This window comes from Camelus dromedarius, chromosome 9 (assembly GCF_036321535.1).
Source record: "Camelus dromedarius isolate mCamDro1 chromosome 9, mCamDro1.pat, whole genome shotgun sequence".
NCBI lineage: Eukaryota > Metazoa > Chordata > Mammalia > Artiodactyla > Camelidae > Camelus > Camelus dromedarius.
In genome coordinates this window covers 32,177,348-32,200,210 of record NC_087444.1, presented here as the reverse complement: position 1 = coordinate 32,200,210, position 22,863 = coordinate 32,177,348, and the positions used below count along the sequence as shown (strand labels likewise).

General features: G+C 55.4%; 2 protein-coding genes across 7 annotated transcripts in view; one reads left to right on the top strand and one right to left on the bottom strand.

Moving 5' to 3' along the window:
- The first annotated feature begins 913 nt into the window (after positions 1-913).
- On the top strand, positions 914-21,608 carry MTSS2 (MTSS I-BAR domain containing 2). Of its 3 annotated transcripts, none has more exons than XM_064488985.1 (14): positions 915-1,034; positions 5,807-5,868; positions 5,956-6,029; positions 6,875-6,959; positions 7,040-7,131; positions 7,217-7,291; positions 8,554-8,711; positions 8,940-9,047; positions 10,103-10,200; positions 11,850-11,976; positions 17,263-17,337; positions 17,684-17,860; positions 18,037-18,202; positions 18,283-21,608. In XM_064488985.1, exons 1-14 carry the CDS (start codon positions 966-968, stop codon positions 19,053-19,055), a joined length of 2,139 nt encoding a protein of 712 aa, XP_064345055.1. In that variant the 5' UTR covers positions 915-965; the 3' UTR covers positions 19,056-21,608. The 3 variants fall into 3 exon arrangements, with proteins under 3 accessions (XP_064345054.1, XP_064345055.1, XP_031313974.2); XM_031458114.2 differs by having other exon boundaries at positions 11,754-11,976; XM_064488984.1 differs by lacking the exon at positions 17,263-17,337 and having other exon boundaries at positions 914-1,034; positions 11,754-11,976.
- The window catches only part of IL34 (interleukin 34), a 47,506-nt gene continuing 44,532 nt past the window's right edge, over positions 19,890-22,863 (bottom strand). For all 4 annotated transcript variants that reach the window (XM_010990280.3, XM_010990283.3, XM_010990282.3 and 1 more), the window contains one exon: positions 19,890-22,738. In XM_010990280.3, the coding sequence (XP_010988582.1) occupies positions 22,566-22,738 (173 nt within the window). In that variant the 3' untranslated portion in view covers positions 19,890-22,565. The remainder of the gene's footprint in view (positions 22,739-22,863) is intronic.

The following is a 22,863-nucleotide window of genomic DNA, read 5'->3' as shown; positions in this document are numbered from 1 at the left end:
GTTGTCCCCACACATATGTACCCAGGCATCAGGGACTGGGGAGAGTGGCCCACCTCTGTTCTGTGGGTCCCACACGGCCCCCACCTCCGAAGAAGAAGGTGGCCTGAGGACCAGGATACCACCCTCCCACTCCCACCTCCAAAGTCCCCGCCTAGGGCACCCCATCCAGGTGGCATGAGCACCGCACTGCTTGGAAAAGAAGCTGGAGGAGGGCTCAAACTCTTCTGTGCCTGGGATGAAACTTCCCAGGGCGGGCAGCCCCCATGACAACATGCGCCTCTGCTGAGTGTGGTGTATCCGTCCCGCAGGATGCACCCCGAGGAGCCCAGCCTGCTGCCCTCTTCTGAAAGCGCGGGAACCCCTCTAACCCGGCCAGAGACCAAAGACTGGAGGGAGGTGTTGAGCCCCTCCCCGGGTCAGGTATCCAACCACACGTCCCACTCCCACGAGGAAGCCAGGCAGACCCCGCCCCAGCACCGCCCCCGAACCGCGGTGGCGCCTGCGCTCGGCGGGCCCGCTCGCTTAACCAGTCTGGCCGCGCCCGGGCTCGGATTTCAAAGCCCGGGCTCCTGGCGGTGAATGGGCCGGCGTTCGCCTGGCCTTTCCCACAGCCCCCTCCCACCGCGGCCCTGCCCCTCCCCGCGGTCCTCCCTCCGCGCGCCCACGTGACTCCCGAGCCTCGGCGGCTCGGATTACGGCCGCCGCTCCACTCTCCGCGCCGAGGCTTCGCCGCCAGCTGCCCGCGCCGCGCCCCCCGCGCCGCCCGCCAGCCCCGCCGCGACATGGCCCGCGCCGCTCTGCGGCGGCCCGCAACCCCCAAGCGCGGCGCAGCCGGCCGCTGAGCGTGGCCCAGAGGCGGCAAGCCCGGCCTGGCCTCGGAGCGAGCGCCACCGCGGCCCGGGTCCCCGCGCCCTGCCTGCGCCCCGCCGCCGCCGCCGCCGCCGCCGCCGCCGCCCGGCCCGAGCATGGAGACGGCGGAGAAGGAGTGTGGCGCCCTGGGAGGGCTCTTCCAGGCCATCGTCAACGACATGAAGGTAAAGGGGCGCGGCGGGGCCGGGCGCCCGGCTGGCGCGCGAGTGCGTGTCCCCTCTGGGGACGCGTGGCGGCGGGTAGCGGTGCCCCGCTGTGTCCGTGCGCCGCCCTGTCTGTGTGTCCTTGTCTGAGCGTATCAGGCCTGCGTCTGCCATTCTCCCAGGTCTGTGAGTGCCCGACTGCGGGGATGTGGGTGCTAATGTGTCGGGGTGTCCGTGCGGTGCCCGGGGTCCATGCCCCGGGTCGCCGCGCCCCTCTTGGGGTCTCGACCCGAGCCTGCGCACACGCGGGCTCCCCCGCTCCCTAGACTCCCAAACCATGAATGGGGTTTGCCTGTGGGGGCGACTCCATGGCCCTTTAATGGGTCCAGGATCTCTCCGGCCTCTGCCCCTTACCACCACCATCTCCGCCTTCCCCCGCCCCCGATCGCCCCGGAGCCCAGACAATGCTGTCACTGCCAAAGCAGGGGAAAATAATAAAGCACAGAACCGTTAACTCTTTCCCTGCCGGCCTCGGCCTCTGCGACCACCCCTGCCCTGGTCCCCCAAAACAAGCCCCAGGAAGCTCCGGGACTCCAAGGTCTCCTCGATGAGTGTCCCTGCATCCCAAGGCCTGTGTCCTCACCTTGGAAGACATAAGAAGGTTGGGTTGATGGAGCAACCCCAAGGGAGGGCCTACTACTACTCCAGGCTCTCAGCGCCAACCTCCTCCCCATGATTGCCCAAGGTCAGGATGGAGCGGGCCACCAATTTCTGGCCTGCCACTGGCTTAGCAGGTGGGGATGCTGAGGCCTGGGGATGGCTCAAGGTCATTAAGTAGTCTGTTGGACACTGTCCCTGACCTCACCCCTCACTGTTGATCCAGGGAGCGAGGGAGATCCTCACCCCCAAAGAGGCCAGGGTTTGGCAGGGCTGACCCAAGCTGACTAGGCAGAGAGGAGGGCCAGCTCCAATGACAGGATGGGGGCCAGGAAGCAGCATTTCTACCCTTCTTCTCTGGGGCAGGATTGTGGGGCAGGGTAAGAGCAAGGGAGCAAACTGGGCTTCCCATAGGAATTCCTGAGAGCCTCAATCCTAATAGTCCCTTACACTCCCAAGTACACACAGAACCCTACAGTGACATTGCAGGCTCCAGGAAGACACACCAGTGTCTGAACAGGCCCTTCAGGGGGCTCCTGGTGCTTCCAGGGGAACAGCCCCAAGGCAGCTGCCAGATGAGCCATCCTCTCCTGGGACTACAGTGTCAGCAGCATGTCTAGATGCCCCCCACAGCCCCCAACCCAGGCTGTTCTCCTGAGACTTCCATCCCTTGCAACTTAGCTCCAAGCCCCTTCTGCTGGCCCCTAGAAGTCCTGGCCTCTCTCTGCCCCCAGCAGCCCCTCCTGCCCTGTAGATATCACAGCCCTAGCATTGGGTTTCCTTCCTGGGACCAGACAACCCAGACTGCCCTCCCCCAGCCATTCCCAGGGCTGGCGGAGAGGGGCCTTCCCACACCCTCCCACTGCTGGCATCCTCTCCACAAACACTGCAGAGACCAGCAGCTTTTGCTCAGTGAAGAGGGGCAGGACTGTCTCCCTCCCTCTCCAGGCAATTTGCAAGGAACTTTGGGATGAGACAGAAGGAAATGGGCCCAGATTGTAGCAAGCAGACAGGATTTTCTGACATGTGGAAACAAACTGGGAGAGGTTTCTCCTGGGGTGATGCCAAGTCCTGATATTTCCCTACCTATGACACATGCATGTGTTTGGGCCAGAGAAAGAGCAGGGGTCCGGGCCACCTGGAGGCCAATCATCTGGATTTGGGGGCAGCTTCTGGCTGTTTCCCTCCATGGCCCGAGTCACAGAAGCAGCAGGGTTTCCATAGAGGAAGGTTGCCAGGTTGAGGAGACTCAGCTTACCCATGAGGCCTCTCCACAGCTCATCCACCGGCCCCACAACAGCCTGCCTGGCCCTCCTAGAGGTCAGACCTGGTGTAGGGGTGGCAGAGTAAGGGGAGGGTGGGCTGCACCCGGAGCCTGGAGGGCCTGGAGTAGGGCACTAGCTCAGGGACGGGGAGGGGGCCCTCAGGAGCTTTGCCTGCCTGCCATGTCTCATTTAACTCAGCTCAGATGCCCACTGGGTGCCAGGCTGCCCACTGAAGCCCAGAGAGGGGCAGGGACTTGCCTGAGATGAAAGGACTGGGTGCAGCACTTGGGGCTTTACTTTAGCCCCAGGCTGCACCTTCAGCAGAGTGGATGGGGCCTCCGCCAGCACTGGCCCATCCAGAAAATGGGGTCATAATCTTTGCCTTCTCTCTCAAGAGTGGAGAGTGTCATCCAGACACCTAGGCCCTGGCCAGGTGGGAGAGGCTTCTGGCAGAGAGGCAGGGATCACCTGTCCACTCTGTCCGCCTGCATTAACTGGGTACTTACTGTGTGCTGGGCACTGTGCTAGTGCTTTCCACGCAGAGTCTCCACATTGACCCAATGATGTAAGTGCACGTCCCATTCTGACCTTACAGGTAAGGAGGCCCTGGCCCAAGGCCACCCAGAAAGCCCCTCTCCGAGATCGCAGCCTGGTCACTCACCTGTGCCCAGTTACAGACAGACTATCCAGGAGCCAGGGGCCAGGCAGCCTCCACACTGATCTTATCCCATCCCCTTGGGCTCCTCTAGTGACAAGCATGTAACCTCTCCCCTCCAGAGCAGCCCACCGCTCTGAGGGCAGAGCTGGGCATCTCTCTCATCCCTGCAGTCAGCCCCTGCCTCCTCCCTACCTTTGATGCCCAGAAACTCTTCTCCCTGCATTCTGGAAGTAGCAGGTCCCTCTACTCTGACATGTAGCAACTAGTCAGACATAGGATCAGATCCTGACCCTGTCACTTGGTGGGCAAGGCAGTTAATCTGTCTGAGCCTCAGTTTCCTCATCTGTAGAAAGTGGGTGATAACAGTATTCATTTCACAGGGCTGTAGTAAGGATTCGATGCCATCACACAGTGAAAGAGCTTAGCCCAGTGACTAGGCCACCATAAGCACTTGATCAAGGGTAGCATCACTGTCACTAGTGATAATAACCCAGAGTCTTAGACCCTGAGGGTCAGGGTGCGGCCTGGGTAAGGTCACTGACCCAGGTGAAGACTGAGGACACTCCCCTGGGGCACTGGCTGCTCCACCCCCTCAGCCCCCTCTGAGGTCCTAATGAATTACCAGTAGGGGATAGAGTCCCAGGTCCTCCGAGACCAAGGTGCTCCTGTCAGTCCGGCCTCCTCCATGCCCTATCCTTTCCCCTCTCCACTGGGAGAGCTGAGGCTGTGAGGGTCTGGGATGGAGTGAGGCTGGCCAGGCAGAAGCTGTAGGGGTGGGCCCCAGCCCAGGGACTTTAATGGGATAGGGATCTGTCTCTCCCCAGCTTCTCCCAGTCCCTTGCTCCCTGAGATAGTCCAAGGGGGCTGAGGTTCCCTGGGGGTCAGGGGAGCTACCTCTGGACCCCTACACCCACAGCATCATCTCTCTATCCTGGAGGTCTTAGCAAGGCTTAGGACTGAATGTGTTGAGGTAGGGGGAGGGTGCCACCTTTCAGAAGTACCCTGGGGGTGCCAGGTCCTCAGGACTGCCAGGGATGACCTCCCAGTCCCTTTTATCTTGAACCCTGCCGCACAGAGACAGCCCACCCGCAGCTTCCCCCTTCCTGCCCCAGCCTGTGTGAACTTCTCAAATATTTGCTTTCCCTGGGCACCGGTTGGGCTGGGCTGGGAGGGGAGGGAGTTTCTGAGGCTCCCAGAAGCTACCCTGCCCCTGGGATTCCAGCCCAACAGAGCCTCTCTCTGAGGCCTTGGGGTCTGGGGTCTCTGCCTTCCCCCTTTCCTCTGAAAAAGCCCAGTCCCCAGAACCCCATCCCACAAGGAAGAGAGGGTCAGAAGCCCCTTGGGGTTGGTGCCGGGGCTCCCCTTCAAGGAGCAAGGTCTCTATAGGGCCCTTGAGCCAAGACCCAGCAGCCATGAGAGGGCATCTTAGCCAGAAAAGCCCCTTGATCACTCTGGACAACTCGGTCGCCCCCCTACTGAGAAACCCCCTCCCAATTCAGAGCTTTGGGCCAGGCTGGGATAAAGGCCACACTGTGTCCCCTGGAGGGGAGGGGAGTAGGGGGTGGAGAAAGGTGGCTCTGTTGGCTGCACAAGGCCCCATTCAGCCTGGGGCCTGACTGTCCTGGGTAGGCTGGCCATGTCCTGCAGCAGCCACAGCCTCTTTGGGCCTTGGAGCCACGCTGCTGGCCTGGGATGGGTGGCCAGGCCAGCAGCAGCTTCCGGGGCACAGGGTGGGGGCCACCAGAGGCCCCAGTTTAGACCTGGCATGCATTGAGCTCTGCCACTGTGCACTGTGCTTCTGCCCCCGTGTCATATGGACCGTCCTAGGCTGTGTCCGGGGGACATAGCACCCCTCGTGAGGCTCAATTCCCTGCCAAAACCCTCAGATCCCCGAGGAGACAGGACCTGCCATTTACTGTTTCCATCTCCCTTGAGGGAGGACATAGGCCAAAATGGTCACCACTGCAGACAGTAGGCCAGAGTTCCTGACTGTCAGGAAGGGAGGGATGGACAAAGGTGCCTGTTCCCAGGGCCAGGCTTTCCTCATGCCCCATGGCTCTGTCCTTGGTCCTCTGTCTGCCTAAAGGGCCCAAGAGCAGGGCTGCTTTCTCAGAAACTGCCCAGAGTCTGGACCCAGGCGTGTGGGGAGCCCAGCCCAGGTAGAGCCCTGCTGCCCCCAGGGAGTCTCACTTCCTCTCCTGTCTCTTCAACAGAGCTCCTACCCCATCTGGGAGGACTTCAACTCCAAGGCCACAAAGCTGCATTCCCAGCTGAGGTGAGGCTGCGGAGGGGGCCCCACTAGGAAGGGGATGGGTAGAGAAGAGGCCACCTCACACACAAACATCCCACTGTATCTCCCCAGGACCACTGTGCTGGCTGCTGTGGCCTTCTTGGATGCCTTCCAGAAAGTGGCTGACATGGCCACCAACACCCGAGGTGGGGAGGGGCGTGGCTGGAGGATGAGGATGCTCCATGTTGGGCTCAGAAGCTGGAAAGGCTGAGTGGAATGTGAGCCAGGGAGAGGACACCAGGCCCAGAGTTCTTGAGTTCTGCTCCCTAATGGAATGGGCTTTTTGTGCAGAGAGCGAGCCTCTAATCACTTGAGTCATACAAGCAGGAGTGGGTGAAAGGTGACAGGGATGTTTCATAGGGGTTTCCTTCTCACTTATGGGCAGCTGGCTTGACCCCTCAGCTACAGTTGTTCACCCTGCCGTACAGTGAGTCTGATTATGGCTTCTCTCCCACCCCCACCTGCCCTTCTGAGAGCCCGCAGTACAAGTGAACATTCTCTATTGGCCGTGGTGTCTCCTCTGCTTTCTGGTCCAAGTAGCAGGGACTTGGGGCCCCTGCTCCTTTGGCCGATGAAAATCCAGGCAATGGGCGCGTGCTGACACTCTCACACCTGCATCTAGGCACATCTGAAGGGGGTTCCCTGTAGAGCAGGAGGGAATTTTGGCTGGCTCTTTGGACAGCCTTTAGCGCTAGCATCTCCTAGATTGAGTGAAGGGCAGCCCCTAGCCTGACCGTCAGAGCACCCACAGCTGCAGGAGACGGGCATGGCCGAGATGGGCGGGACGTTGGTCTCGCACAGCGGAGGGGCTTGGTAAATAGTGAGGAAAGATCAAATCCCCTGCCGGGGCTGGCAGGATTGCGGAATGCTGGGGGCGGGGCGCCGGCGAGGGGTGCGGCCTTCGCGGGCTGGTGCGCCCCCTCGTGGCCCGAGGCCGGGACTGCAGAAGGCCAGACGGGCCCCTTCCAATGCCGCGCGCTTGCCTCGCCAGGGGCCACACGGGACATCGGCTCGGCGCTCACGCGCATGTGCATGCGCCACCGCAGCATCGAGACCAAGCTGCGGCAGTTCACCAAGTGAGTGGGCGCTGCGGCTGGGCGGGGGTGTCGCAGGGAGATCTCCATGGTGGCCATGACCCTCTCGCCCCTGCCCACAGTGCACTGCTGGAGAGCCTCATTAACCCACTGCAGGAGCGCATTGAGGACTGGAAGAAGTCAGCCAACCAACTGGACAAGGACCACGCGAAAGGTGGGACTCAGGCTTGGGCTGGGCCTTCCTGCCCCCTACTCCTGAGAGACTCTATCATAGTGTTCCTCTCTCACCCCCCGCACAGAGTACAAACGAGCCCGGCATGAGATCAAGAAGAAGTCTTCAGACACGCTGAAACTGCAAAAGAAAGCGCGCAAAGGTAGAGCCCAGAGTGGCCCATGGAGGCACAGCCCCACGGGGCCCCACTCCCATCCCCCACTACCCTATGAGGCATCCCAGGGCATCATCCTGGCCCAAGGGGCCCTATCTTGGACATAAGACCCTCCAACCTGTTGGGTGGGACAGAGGGAGTGCCCAGCACCCCAGACCTGGCCCAAGACCTCCCTTCTCAGGGAGGCAGCAGGAGGCCCAAAAGTCCTAGGCACCCCCCACTGCCCCCAGGAGTGGCTCTGTCCATCCGGCTGTCTTTCACACATTCTTTCTTTCTCTGTCTCTCTTCTCCTCCTCCCAATCCTTCCTGTAGAGCTACTTGGTAAGTCAGATGTCCGTTCCTCCAGCTGCTCCTCCCGTCCTTGTTGCATTTGTCTGTCTCCCCCAGCTCAGGGCCATTGGAAGGAGACTCTCCAGGCCAAGGAGGAGCGAGGAAGGCGGTCTGTCCAGCAAGGGAGGGGCTTTGGGCACAGTCCCCTTGGGGCCCCCGGGGCCGCTGGCCAGGGATGAGTCTGGGACCACTGCTGGGTCAGTCTGCCAGGCCAAGAGGAGTTGGACTGGACAGGGTGGGGGGCACAGGCCCTGGCTGTCCCACCCCGACCAGGCCCGCCCAGAGTCTGTACCTGTTGCCTTCCCACTTCCTGTGTCGCCATCTCCCTTACATCATCTTGCCTCTCTCTCTCTCTCGCTGATTCTTTGTGTTGCTGTTGCTGTCCTTGTGTGTCGCTCCCTGAGCTGAGTGGGGGCCCACACTGAGACACTCCCTTCCCTGCCACTGGGCCCAGTCCCTCGCTCTCCTGGTCCCCACACCCTTCAGTGGCCTAGCCTGCAACTGAGCCCCCACGCTCTACTTTGTCCTACTTCCAGCCCTCCTCCCTGTGCCCTGAGAAGCGAGGGGCCCCCTTCCCCTGGGCAATGAAGGTATCCTGGGGGGTGGGAGTCCCAGCTCTTGTGGAGGCCTCCACTAGTCTCTCCTGAGCACAGCTGCTCCAAGGGTTCTGCCCACCCCAGGACCTGGGTGGCTTCGCAGCTTTGGTGTCTTTCCTGTGTGCTTGTCTGTCTGTCGTCTCTGCCTGCCCTGGGTACCAGCCCCTTCACAAGCCCCAGCATCCCAGCTGCCCTCCTTAGTCCCCTCCCCGACCCATGGCAGTGCCCAGCTTCCAGCCAGGCACATCACCAATGGGCCTAAGCTCTGGATGCAGTGGGCTGGGCCAGCATCCCCAGCGCGGCCTCTCCTCCCAACCCATCCAGGGAAAGGAGATCTGCAGCCCCAGCTGGACAGTGCCCTTCAGGACGTCAATGACATGTACTTGTTGCTGGAGGAGACAGAGAAGCAGGCGGTGCGCCGGGCCTTGATCGAGGAACGCGGCCGCTTCTGCACCTTTATCACCTTCCTGCAGCCTGTGGTGGTGGGTTTTCAGGGACACAGAAGCATTCTGAGCATCCCCAGGGTTGGGCTAGTTGAGGGGTCCCCATGAATCCCAAAAAATCCCAAGAACCAGGATTTGGGAGCCTCCATCAGTTCAAGCAGCGTTGGTTGGTGGGAAAGGGGGAGGGAGGAGAGGCCCAGTGTGGCCTATTCCTCCAGGATACATGGCAGGGGTGGGGCTGGAGAGGCTGATTCACTGCTCCGGCAGAACGGCGAGCTGACCATGCTGGGAGAGATCACCCACCTGCAGGGCATCATCGACGACCTGGTGGTGCTGACCGCGGAGCCCCACAAGCTGCCCCCCGCCAGTGAGCAGGTGCGGCCAACTCTGGGGCCAGGAGACAGGGGAGGGGATGGCTTGCCCTTGGTTGAGGGCAATAAAGGAGAAAAGGGAACAGCATTTGGGGGAAGCAGCTGGATACAGAGGACCATGTCTGTCCAAGAGGACCACCCTCTGTGGGGATCCAGGAGAACCTGTCCAAGCGAGGGGTGTTATGCCCAGGGCCCAATGGGGGCCTCAGCCTGAAAGCAGATGGGCAGAAGTCCCGGGTCCTCAGGGCTGGGTTTGGCATCCGTCCTCAGGCTTCACTTGTGCAAGCCAGACCTGGTGTGTTGCGTGCCTGCTGTCCATGCCCACACCTGTTAGCTCTCCTAGCCCAGGCACACTGCCCGCTATGTGCCACCCTGCTCACTTCACCCCACCACCAGACTCCCCCTGCACTAGAGTCAGTTCTGCCTGACAGCGCCGTGGCGTTTCTCTCACTGGATGTTTACTGTGTGCCTAGCCCTGCACTGAGCACTTCTCAAGGGTCATCTTGTTCAGTCACGCCAGAGGCCCAGTAAGATAGGAAAGATTGGCTGCATTTCACAGGAAAAAACAGGCTCAGAGAGACCCAGAAACTTGCCCAAGGACACAGCAGAGCCAGGATTTGAATCCCATAGTGCCCTTCATGGTCACTGTGGCCTAGCTCCTCTTCCAGCATCAGTGAGTCCTCAGGAGCACCAGGTTCTCCCAAGTCCCGGCCTGGCCCAGGCTGGGCTCAGAATCCACTGTGTGGGAGCTGAGAAGGCCTGGCCCCACGCGGGGGCAACGTCTCTGAGAATCAGAGAAGGCAGAATCTCCCCAGGCATCTCCCCCAACCCCTGGCAGCTCTGCTTCCTACCCTGGATTAAGGAGCTTGCATTAGGAAAAGGTAGGGGGAGAGGGGCTTCAGACTCCTGGGGAATCTCCTCTAGGGCCTAGTTCCCAATTGGGAAAACAGTGGGAGGACTGTAGCTTACCATCCCTCTAGGGGTAGGTGGCCAGGAAAATGATACAGCTTTCTGCAGGACAAGGCTGCCTCCAGTGACCCCATCCATGTTCCCATCCAGGTGATCAAAGACCTGAAGGGCTCAGACTACAGCTGGTCCTACCAGACTCCACCCTCATCACCCAGCAGCTCCAGCTCCCGGAAGTCCAGCATGTGCAGGTCAGGGGGAATTAAAAGGGGCAGGGAGGGACAAGGGTACTGAAGCAGGGAATGGGAGAGCTCCCACCAAAACTGCATCAAGAATTGCTTCACGGCCCCAAATTTTACACTTCTGTGTCCTTGAGGAATCTGCCAGAGTAGGGGAAAATACATTCCCATTGCAAGACTGCTGCTGGTGCAGGCGTGTGTTGTGATTGTTGGGGGGAGGTGATGACAGGGCAGCAGCAGCTTCACTTATGAAGCAACAAGTATGCGCCAGGTGCTTTGCTAAATGCCTTATGCATTTTCTTCAGTGAATCCTAACATCACCATATCAGGTATGGTATTGTCTCCATTTCACAGAAGGGGAAACTGAAGCACAGAATCCCAGCATTTAGCCATTAGGCTCTGCCATGCCCTGCACAGTCTGGGGCAATAGTAAGAATCTAAGATGAATGGGGGTGCCATGGAGGCTTCGGGGAACATGTACTGAGGCCACAAGCTTACCTTATGGACACTTCAGCCGGGCTGGTTCCTGAGAGCTGGTGCCTAGGCAGCTGCCACAGGCCCAAACCTCAGCCCAGGCTGACCCCCAGCATCTTGCAGAGCCAGGAAGAGGCCAAGGGTCTTCCTCAATCACTAGGCAGGCTCAGGATCGAGGTGCTTCCTGGGCAGGATTTGAGGAAATGATTAAGATTTAAGGCTCCTCAGCGGAAGGGCAGTGAGCACAGAGTGAGTTACTAGTGGAGAGGCTCCTCTGTCCTAGGCACACCCTTTCCCCAGAACCACCTTGGCTGGGCACCGAGGGAGTGGGTGGTAAGCCAGGCACAGCAGAAAGAGGAGGGTACAAGTCAGCTGGAGGTTCTTTAGACCCCAAGAGGGTGACTGGCATAGGAGGGTTGATTGCAGGGGATACCCATTACCAGGGGTGGGACCTTCTGGGTCATGCTCAGGAGGCAGGCAGCCTTCATTGTTGGGAACATTGCCCAGTGGTGAAATGGCTGCCTAGAGGATGTGAGTTACAGAGGGCCAGACACCCCTTAGAGAGTGGAGATGAGGGTGATGGTGAGTCCAAGACCCACAAAGACCATCACCACACACTGGATGTCCAATTAGGATTTGATGGCAAATATCAGACTTTGAGAAGACAGTCTAGAGATGATTGGACTTGTATCTGGTTCTAGCCTAACTGGGAATCTCTTTGACAGTAGCTTACTTTCCCCATTGGTAACCTAAGATCTGCTGTTCTCAGTGGCAGAGTAGGAGGTGCAGAGACCTAGCACGCCTTGTCCTGGGCGTGCCCTGACAGCAGCTCCTGGAGATCCGGGGCACTCCAGGAGCAATTGCTGGGCCAGCTCTTCATTATGGTCCCCTGCCCAGGCCCCAACCTATCCCGCATTCCCAGAACTCAGCTCCTCTGTGGCATTTGGGTCTCAGGACCTTGTAGTCTGACATTGTCTTTTCCTTCCTTGCCCCTCACCTCTCTCCCCTATCCTCGTCTGTCACCCTTCCCCTCCACACACACCCCTGTGTCTCCCTGTCTGGCTGCTGTGCCTCCCCTTTCACTTCCCCAGTGCCCCCAGCAGCGGTAGCAGTGCCAAGGGTGGCGGAGCCCCGTGGCCTGGGGGTGCCCAAACATACTCACCCGGTTCCACCTGTCGCTACCGCAGCCTGGCACAGCCAGCCACCGCCACTGCCCGCCTCTCCAGCGTCTCCTCCCACGACTCTGGCTTCGTCTCCCAGGATGCCACCTACTCCAAGCCCCCCTCACCCATGCCTTCAGACATCACCAGCCAGGTGAGGGGGTGTCTGCAGAACCACTCAGGGTGGGGTACAGCTGCTTCATGCTGCCTTGGGCTATCCACATGGGGGTCCACGTACAGCTGTTGACACTAGCCTGGAGGTTCCTGGGGCTACATCATTGGGGACCAACCTAAACTCACTGCCTCATGGCTCAGGAGAGGTGGGGAAGGTCTTGAAGAAGGTAGCATCAGCTTGCCAGCTCTGGCCCTTGTGACCCTCCCTCAGGACAGGCTGACTGTGATGGAGTGGCTGGCCCTAGGAGGCATCCCCAGGGGCCCAAGGATCTGCAGACATCCTTCCCCTTCTCTACACTTTGGCCAACTTACTCTGAATGCATACACTGGCCCAAGAATCTCAGATCCTGCAGCCTCAGCGAGATGCAAACAGAGGGACTACAGCAGAAGACAAAGGGAGGTCAGGCCACATGCCCAAGGCTCTATTCTCAGGGTAGCAGGAGTGACCGTACTTGCATTCGTATCCACTATGCTGTCCCCCATCATGGCTTGTGCCCCCATTTAAGCTCAACATTCTGTTTTCCTGCTCTCATGTCCAAGGATGTCCCCACTGCATTCCCAGTCTTCATCCTCTGCTGACTCCTTCCTATCAGTACACAAACATGTACTCCAGTATCATCCATCTGAAAAGCCCTCCCTTCCTCCATGTACTCCTCTAGCCACCTAGTCTCTTCCTCACAGCAAAACTTCTCAAAAGATTTGTCTACACTGGCCATCTATCTCTACCTTATTTCCCATTCAGGTAATTCTGGTTCACCTATCAGTAATTGAAAAACCAAGATTGTTAATTTCTCCCATATAGTTCTATACATGTTTGCTTTATATTTTGAGACTATTTTATTAGGTACATGCAAGTTGAAAATGTTAACTCTTCGTAGTGAACTGAATCTCCTAACTTGATGTAGTTGATCCTCTATTCCTTGTATGTTTTCCAGCTTAGTTTATTTTGTTTGACATTACTACAGCTACTTCAGCTTTACACTGTTCAATATTTACATTATCATTTTCCATTTCTTTGCTTTTAAACTCACTGTGTCCTTATGTTTTCAGTGAGTCTCTTGTAAACAGCATATGCCTAGATTTTCTTTTCCTATCCAATCTGAGAATCTCTATCTCTTAATTGACCTTTTTAGCTCATTTATATTTATTATGATTACTGGCATATTTGAATTAATGTCTGACTTTTTTCTTTCTATTTATTCTGCTTTTTCTATGCTTCTTTTTGTCTCTTCGCTTGCTTTTTGTTTTTCCGTTCCCCATTATTTCCCTTCTACTGGATTTTCTTATTCCATTTCATTTACAGGTTACCTTGAAACTTTACCATGCATCCTTAGAAAATCACAACCCCACCTCCTAAGTAACTCAAGGACCTTAATGTATATTTTAACTTTCAGTCACCCGCTCCCTCCAACTTATAAGCTATTATACATTATTCTCTCCTTTTTTATTATCCCTACAATTGACATTTTTCTTCTTAATTTCATCACTATTTTACACGCAGAGTATCTATTTAGATTTACCCATATGTGTTTACACTTCTTTGCTTCATATTTTCCTTGTATCCCATCTTCCTTCTAAGGTCACTTTCCTTCTTTCTGAAGTAAGATACATCCTTTAGAAGTTTTCTTAGGATGGGTCTATAGTAGTAAAGTCTCACTTATTTGTCTGTAAACATGCTTTATTTTTTTCCTCTCTCTTGAAGGTTAGTTTTGCCAGGGACCAGTTCTGGGGTGACAGTTATTGTGTCCCCTCATTTTGAAGCTGTTTTCCCCGTGTTCTGCCTCCTGTGACCGATTGAGAGGTCTGTCACATTGTTCCTCCTTTGGGAGTGATCTGACTTCTTTCTCTGGCCGCTTAAGTTTTGCTACAATGTATCTAGTTGTAGATTTGTTTTTATTTAACCTCACTTGATATGCTTATGTTCCTCTTTCTTTGTATTCATGTTTTTCACTTGTTCTAGGAATTTTCAGCCACTACTTCTTTATTCTTACTTTCATTCTTTCTATTCTCTCTTTCTGGGTTTCCAGTGAAATGTATGTCAGACCTTCTCGTTCTGTCTTTGTGTGTCTGTGTCTCTTCACTCTTGCATTTCCCATCTCCTTGTTTCTCTGGATAATTTCTTCAGGTCTATCTTCCAATGTATTTTTTCTCTATTTTATAGCTATTTAACCTATCCATTGAGGTTTGTTTTTTTAATTTTGAAATAATTTTAGTCTTACAGAAAATTTGTAAAAAGAGTATAGAGTTCCCACCTACCCTCCCTATAGTCTCCCTGAGGTCATCATCTCATGTAACTACCAAACAAATTTCAAAACCAGGAAATTAATACACACATAGTACTATTAACTCATCTACAGACTTTTTTCACATTTTGCCAACTTTCTCACTAATACTCTTTTCCTGGTCCAAGAGTCCAGGATCCTACAATGCATTTTATTATTATGGCTTCTGCAGTCTGTAATGTCTCCTCGGTTCCTCTTCTTGTTTCATGACTTTTAAAGAATACTGGGCATGTATTTGGTAGAATATCCCTCAGTTTGGGTGTGTCTGATGTCTTCTCATAATTAGATGGTGGCCATAGATTTTTGGCAAGAAGAGCACAGCAATGATTTACTGCTATTCCACGTCCTCACCAGCCCTTGGTATCTTACATCCTTTTCATTTTAGCCATTCTGGTATGTGTTAATAGTGATACTGCCTCACGCATTTAATTTTCATTTCCCTGATGACTAATGACATTGAACACTTTTTTTATACTTTTAAATCCATTTGGATATCCCCTTTTGTGAAGGACCTGTTCAGATCTTTAGCCTGTTTTTCCACTATAGGGTCTTTTTCTTGTTGATTTGAAGAATTTCTTACATATCATGGATATAAGCCCTTCATCTGGTATCTTCTCTGATTCTGTGGATTGCTGTTTTACTCCCTCAGTGGGGTCTTTTGATGATCTAAAGTTCTTAATTTTAATATATGTCATTTTCCCATTTTTTCCCATTATTATTGCTTTTCCTGTCCTGTTTGAGATTTTTGTGTGTACTCCAAGGTCACAGAGATGTTTTCCTCTAAAAGCCTTTTTTTTAACCTTTTTTTTTTTTTTTTAATCTATAGCTCATCTAGAATTGATTTTGTCTGTATGTATGAGTTATGAGGTAGGGTTCTTTTTTTCCATATGAGTATCTAATTGGCAATTTATTGAAAAGATCATCTTTTTCTCCACTGCACTGCATTGTTTCCTTTGTCATAAAACAGGTGTCTGTGTATGTGTATGTGTAGCTGTTTCTTGAGTTTGTTTTCTGTTCCACTGGTTGATTTGTCTGTTCTTGTACCAATACCACACCGTCTTAATTATTGTAACTTTACAAAAAATCTTGATGTCTGGTAATTAAAGTCCTCCAAGTTTGTTATTCTTCAGTATTACCTTGTCTATTTTTAAACCTTTGCATGTTGTTCTAAATTTTAATATCAGATTGTCAGTTTCCACTAAAAAAAAAACAAAACCTGGGATTTTGATTGGGATTACGTAGCCTCCATTTATTATGGCTTTTCTTTCTCTCAGTAATATTTTGTAGTTTTCATACAAAGATCTTGCACATCTGTCACTAGGGTTTTTGTTTTTTTGGCCTGGGTATTTGATGTTTATTGATGCTATTTTAAGCTATTTTGACTTTTTTGGATTCTTCTATGAGTTAGCTGCTATTTAGAAATTTGGTTTTTTTTTTTTTTAGAAATTTGATTTTTTTTAACATGTTGATCTTATATCCAATAACCTTGTTTAAAAAACGTATTAGTTTCTGATAACTATAGATTCTTTTGCATGTTTTACATACAACAATCATATCTCTTACAAATAACCATTTTCTTCTTTTCCAGTCTTCGTTTTTTACTTTTTCTTGCCTTTTTGCACTGCTAGGACTACCAGTGCTAAATAAAAATGGTGGTAGTGGGCATCCTTATCTTTTTCCAACCTCAGAAATAAAAGTATTGATATTGTTGTAGATTCTCTTTGTCAGATTAAAGAAGTTCCTTTCTAGTCCTAGTCTAAGTGTTGTAACAGTTATACTGGTTGAAATTCTAAATGTGTTTATTATTTCCTCTGAATCCTCATCTATAGAGTTTTGTTTCCTTTTATTTTGGTCATTTTGGTTCATCATAAACTGTAAACATCAGGGAGTCTAAATCAGGATGATTTAGAGAATTTGATTTGGTACAGGATCTGAAGAGGCACTACTGATCACTGCCCTTCCAGGTTTAATTTGGGTCATCATAGGATGACCTCCCCACCTTGCCATTTGTCCAGTCTCTCAACCACAGTGCTAAAGCCAGCCTCTGCCCTTTCTTCTTTTTTCTTCATTTTTTGTTGTTTTGAGTTGGGGGGGAGGTTTCTCAGAGCACCTTGTTCCTGCCAGTGTCCAGGCAGGAGCTTCCTGGGCACCCTCAGTCCCGTCTTCCATGGGCTTCCACCCCCACCATGCTGTGAAGCACTTCTGGAGGTCTCCATGGACATCTCTCTGCCTCATCTGATGGGCCCCAAGCAGCCTCAGTACCAATGACCTTCCCTTCTTCACACACCAGGTTCTCTGATTTCTATGATGTCGCCTGCTCGTGGTCTTCCTCCAACATCACCAGCAGCTCCTGTCACTCTCATTCGCTGGACCTTCCTCTTCTTCCCAAGCACTGAATGTCGGCCTGATGTTCTTGAACCTTTTCTCTAACTACCCTCATCCTGACTACCTGGATGACCTTATTCCATTCCATGGCTAGTGGACTTGTGGCTCCAACCCTGACTTTTCCCTAAACTACAGACTTGTAAATACAGTTGCCTGCATTGCATCTGTGCATAGATACCTAACAGGCAGTTCAGCTTAACACGTGCAGAATGGAACTCTAGACTCCATACCTCCTCCAGGCCTCCCCTTCTGAGAAAACAGTGACACCAACAACCTGGAGGTTCAAGCCAGCACCCCATATCCATCCTTAGTATCTCTTTCCCCGCCCACCACATCCAGGCCATCAGCAACCAGTCCTGTTGTTAATCCTAAAAACATGTGGTTCTTGACCTGGGCCCAGGGGTAGGTCAGTACCTGTGGGGTGTGTGCTCTGGGTGCTGCATTCTGCTGCAGACGCTCACAGACGTGGCCCTGTGGGGCATGTGATGGGATGCTGAGTCAGAAGGCCCCGCTGCATGCCGGCCCTTGACCAGATCTGTTCTCTCCTCTCCTTCTGCCTTCCTGCCCCATCCGCCTGCCTGCTCACCTCTGCATGGCAGAAGTCCTCCAGCTCTGCGTCCTCTGAGGCCTCGGAAACCTGCCAGTCTGTTAGCGAGTGCAGCTCCCCCACATCGGTCAGTGCTCCCCACCCGCAGGGGTACTCAGGAAAGGACCAGGTCCAACCAGAAGGGTGTGCAAACAGCACCTTCTCCCTACAAGACAAGGCTACTGGGCACCACCTGCAGCCCCTCCCCATACACTCACATCTTTCCCTCTTGGGGCTCCTTTTCCTGCTCCTGGGCCTGGCGGGACTTGGGGTGGGAGGTGGGTCACGGCACCCTCCATTCTCTTCCCTCGGCCATGATTGTGAGCCTGAGGCTCCATATGGGCCTGGAAACCGTGATCCTCAACTCCAGTGAGGGCCCCCTTGGCCATGGGCAGTAGGGCCAAGGGTCCTGACCTACCTGCCATACCCTGCAGGACTGGTCCAAGGCTGGGCCCCACGAGCAGCCCTCGGGCACCACCCTGCAGCGGAGGAAGGACCGAGTGGAACTCCTACGAGACACAGAGCCAGGCCCAGCCAGCGGGGGACCCCTGGGACCCAGTGGAGAGGAGGCCCCGCGACCCCGAATGTCACCTGCCACCATTGCAGCCAAGGTAAGCAGCAGCTCCCCAAGCAGCCCAGCCAGGGCCCCACCTTCACTCTCACATCAGTGCTGGGAGGCCTGGTAAGTGGTCACAGGGCCAGTTCTGTCTGTTTGGAGCTGCCTGCAGTCCAGGCTGAGGGGGGAAGCAAGGAGCGAAAATTCAGCCTACAGTCTTGCTACCCCCAGCATGGTGAGGAGGTGTCCCCTGCGGCCAGTGACCTGGCCATGGTGCTGACCCGTGGCCTGAGCCTGGAGCACCAGAAGAGCAGCCGGGACTCGCTGCAGTACTCCAGCGGCTACAGCACGCAGACTACCACGCCCTCATGCTCCGAGGATACCATCCCTTCCCAAGGTAGGCCCCGGGGGCTGGGGGTGGGCAGCTGGGCCTTCACAGTCCCGAGGCCCGAGTCCCATCGTGTCCATGTCCCCTAGGCTCTGACTATGACTGCTACTCAGTGAATGGGGACGCAGACGGCGAGGGCCCACCCGAATTTGACAAGTCATCCACCATCCCTCGCAACAGCAACATTGCCCAGAACTATCGCCGCCTGATCCAGACCAAGCGCCCAGCCTCCACTGCGGGGCTGCCCACTGCTGGGCTGCCCACTGCCTCAGGTGCACCGCCTGGTGTGGCCACCATCCGCCGCACACCCTCCACCAAGCCTACCGTGCGCCGTGCCCTCTCCAGTGCCGGTCCCATCCCCATCCGGCCGCCCATCGTCCCTGTAAAGACACCCACAGTGCCCGACTCCCCTGGCTACGTGGGGCCCACGCGGGTGGGCAGTGAGGAGTGCGTCTTCTACACTGATGAGGCTGCCTCACCCCTGGCGCCAGACCTGGCCAAGGCCTCCCCAAAGAGGCTCAGCCTGCCCAACACAGCCTGGGGCAGCCCATCCCCCGAGGCAGCCAGCTACCCTGGGCCGGGGGCCGGGCTGGTGGCCGAGGACGAGGAGCAGCAGCTGGCCGCCAACCGTCACAGCCTGGTGGAGAAGCTTGGGGAGCTGGTGGCCGGCGCCCATGCCCTGGGCGAGGGCCAGTTCCCCTTCCCCACTGCCCTGTCAGCTACCCCTGCGGAGGAGACACCCACCCCACCCCCAGCTGCCACCAGCGATCCCCCAGCCGAAGACATGCTGGTGGCCATCCGGCGCGGGGTGCGGCTCCGCAGGACGGTCACCAATGACAGGTCGGCACCCCGAATCTTGTGATGGCACCACCCTCCCACCCTCAGAGGGCCCAGGCGAGGCAGGTGGCCTGGCCAGTGGGGGCAACAGCCACTCAGAGCAAAGGCACAGTCAGGAGAGAACAGAGCCAGGCAAGTTTTTTTTTTTCAAAAGTCACACAAGGCAAAGCCACTTTATGGAAAGAGACATTCAGCTTAGATTTCAGCGTTTAAACAGGAAGTGACTTCTTTACCAAACCTCACCAGGATGGAGCCTGCGGGCCTTGAACTGGATTTGGAGCCTGTTTCATATTTTTCTTGCCTACTCTGTCCCTCCTCTTCCTCCTTTTAGGGCCTGACTTTTCCACGTTGCGTGAGCACCAGAATCGTGCTCCCTTCCCACAACAGAGGCTGGGCCCACCTCCCGCCACCCTACCTGCCTAGTTGTGCCCTCAGTGCCACAGCTTAGCTGGCCTGGCTTCTCCCCATCTCCCAAGTTGGCAGCCTCCGGCTTTTCCGGGATGCTGGTCCCTCCTCCCTGACTGGGCTCCCTCTTCTTCCCTCCCCCTTCTCTCTGCCTCTCCCAGGCTCCTCTCCATCTGGGAGGCAGAGTGGCTGTGGAGGGACCAGGAGCCCAGTGCACTAAGGTATCTGATCTGACTGGAAAACTCCACAAAGTGGCTGGCAATTTAGGGAGCCAGTTGAAGTTAGGAGCCAGCCTGCCTATAGGGGAAGGGCCCAAGTCAAGTCTCTTGGGGGTAAATGCAGGGGACCTGCTTGGAGGATGGGAGGATCCTGAGGAAGCATCCCTTCCCCCAAGGTGTGGCTGGGGTTAGGGGGCAGGGTAGGGCTGGGCAGCAGGGAAGTTCAGAGGGTCATCTAGCCAGTCCCCCAGGAGCTACTTTCATATTCCAGCCTCACCTGGTCACATGGAGACAATTTAACTCTGGTGGCACTTTGATCATGGTTTTGGCCACCTTTGGGGGCAGGGTTTGGAGCTGGGACAGGGAAGGTTCTTTTATGAATATATAATAAAATGGAGCTGACTGGACAAGGACTGTGTGTGGGGACAGGGTAGACGGTACAGGGTGTGTCCAAGAGTGCCTGAGGGTCAGGGGGCCCAACAGTGGCTTGGTGGTCCCATGGCAGGAGGAGGAGAGCCAAAAAGCCCCCCCCCCAAAGCCAGGGGGCAGCTATTCTCTCCAGCGGCTTGAGCAAAGCCAAAATGAGGCTGGAGAGGGCTGGGGGCGGGACCTCCTGCTGGTCTGCAGCAGACGGAGTGGGAGTCAGGGAGTAGGGGAGATTGGCTTTGACTCTCTGTTGTCAGAGGAGATGCCATTCCAGGATGGTCCCCGCATCCTGGTCTTGTGCTGGTGGTGGGGGCAGGGAGGGGAGTACACCCTTCCTCACCACCACCTCCCCTCCTCCCACCCCACACCAGTTGTCACGCCAACTCTAAGCAGGTAAAAAGCACGTGTGCCAAGGGCAAGCGGAGGGCTTCCTGTGGCCCTGCAGGCCAGCCAAGTGCGGCAGGGCAGCAGGGCCACAGGGCAGGGACCTCCCAGGGTCAGGAGAGCTGGCTTTTCCTGGTCTGGATGGGATGGGGCTGGGGCGAGTCTCCCAGCACCAGGCTGGAGCTTCTGGTAGTTGTTGTGCTGGGAAATGGGGGCGAGGCAGGGCGGGCCAGTCAGGGCTGGGGAACCAAGGGTAGCCCTGAGTGAATGGAGCCCCATGGGCTCCCCGAAAGCGGGTAGAGAACGGTACCTGTAAGTCGCTAGGTCTGAGAAAGGAGCCTTGCTGAGCGCACCTGGAGAAGGGCCCGAGAAGGGAAGGCCTGAAAGGCCCCAGAGAGCAAGTGGCCTATTTGTGAAACCCTTGGGGGGGGGGGGGTTACACTGCCCCCCTACCCCAGGTTTGCCCAGGTGGGCTGAGGTAAGATGCAGGTCATGTGATGTTAGCAGGGTAAGGGGCAGTGGGGTGGGGGTATAGCTGAGTCCCCATGAGGAAGAGCTTGCCCCCAGGGGAGGGGAGGGGGCTTCAGAGAGCCAGGGAGGGGATGGGTGTGGCACAGCCACCCCCCAACCCCATGCTCCCACGTCTGCCTTCCCCTCTAAGCCACCCCAGGGCTGTACATAATTCCTCCATCCCCTTGACCAACTCTCGTCCATTTAGTAACCACCTCATAGGCCCACCCCTTTGGGATCCCAGCCAACCATCCCACATCACAAAGTTTGTTTTGGGGGACTTCTTTATGTTTGTTTCATTTTTCTTTTTGTACAGAGAAATATTCTTTTCAAAAGCGTCTTTTGACTGAAGTAACTTTTCTGGTGCTGTTGTTAACTTGTTCCTTTTTTTTTAATTTATTTCCCCACCCTAGGCCTCCCCTCCTGGTTCCTACTCACTTTTTTTTCCTTCCACCACCCCACCCCCATCCCATCTGAACCATTTTGTTTCTTTTCTTTTTGTCTGTTTATGGATAAATTATCTTTTCCTCCCCCCTGCCTCCCGCAACCCATCCTCCCCTTGATTTAAATAGTCACTGCTACAAGTAACAAATGCACTGTGAAGATTCCAGTATTAATAAAGTTGTACTGTAACACCCCTGCCTCTGCCTGGCTTACTCCAATGCCGCTTACCTGCCGCCCCCAGCAGCCTCTGCCAGCATTTGCCCTTCCCAGTTCCCGGCCAGGGGTGGGGGGTTCTCTGCAGGGCTCTGTGTTTGGAGGTGGGCAGGAGTGGCCATATCTTGTGCCCGGACCCATGCTTTTGCCTCAGCTCTGACCCTGCTTGGGGCAGGCTTGGGACTGCCAGATGGAGGGAGAGAGGGTGGGCGGGTAGCCAGGAGGCACTGACACATCAGGCTTCTTGAGGCTTCACGGGCCGGGGCAGGACTGGAAGAAACAATCCCTCAAATTCCCACCATTCCAGAGCCCTGGTTAAGGCGCCACAACCATTCCAAATCTGAATCTTCAGACCCAGACCAGACCAGACCATCCTGCTCTTCCTGCCTCCTGCACTTGGCCAACTAGAGGGGAGGGGGAAATGGCCTCAGAGTTCACCCTCAAAGATGAAAACCAAACCAAACCAAAACAAAGCGGGTGTTTAATAGAAAAAAATAAAAGATGTGGCTCTGCCCTCTCCCCAGGCTTTTTGCCCTCTCCTGGCCCTGCTGAGTCATGTCCCCACCATGCCCACCTGGAACAGCTCTTGCCTTTTTGGGCTCAGGAAACAATCAGCACTGCCTTCAGGGAAGAGGAACTGCGCAGAGCCAGGAGGGGCCACAGGCTCTGTCTTTGTCCACCTTCAGGTGTCCCCAGCCCTCACCACTCCAGGTGAGACCATGTGAGGTACAGAAGGTGGGAAGTGGAGCCTTCTCAGGCACAGAATCCCCTCAGAGGAAGCCCCTGTCCCTGGGCCTCCTCTCCCAAGAAGTTCTCCCCACCACCACCCAGTGAAGTCTTAGGCCCAGTCCATCTCTTGCAGGAACTCCTTCAGCTGCCTTACCCAGGTCACCATTCAGACAACTCAGGGCAGGAGGCCTTTACCCTCAGCAGCTTCACTGAGCCGGCAGTCTGGCCATGGATCCCGAGGAGCCGGGCAGGGAGGTGAGGGACTGCTGGGGTGGAGGGTACAGCAGGGCAGCCACACAATGTGACAAGGGCTCTGGGCTGTGAGGCTGAGGGCTTGGCACCTCACAGTCCTGCCAATTTAGGACGGAGCTTTGTTTACCTGTAGGGGACACACACACACACACACACACACACACAAAAGACTGCAGGAGTGATCAATACCCTGCCTCGTCCCCAGACCAAGACACACTGTTTTCATCCCCATATCCAGGGTCGATATCAGCT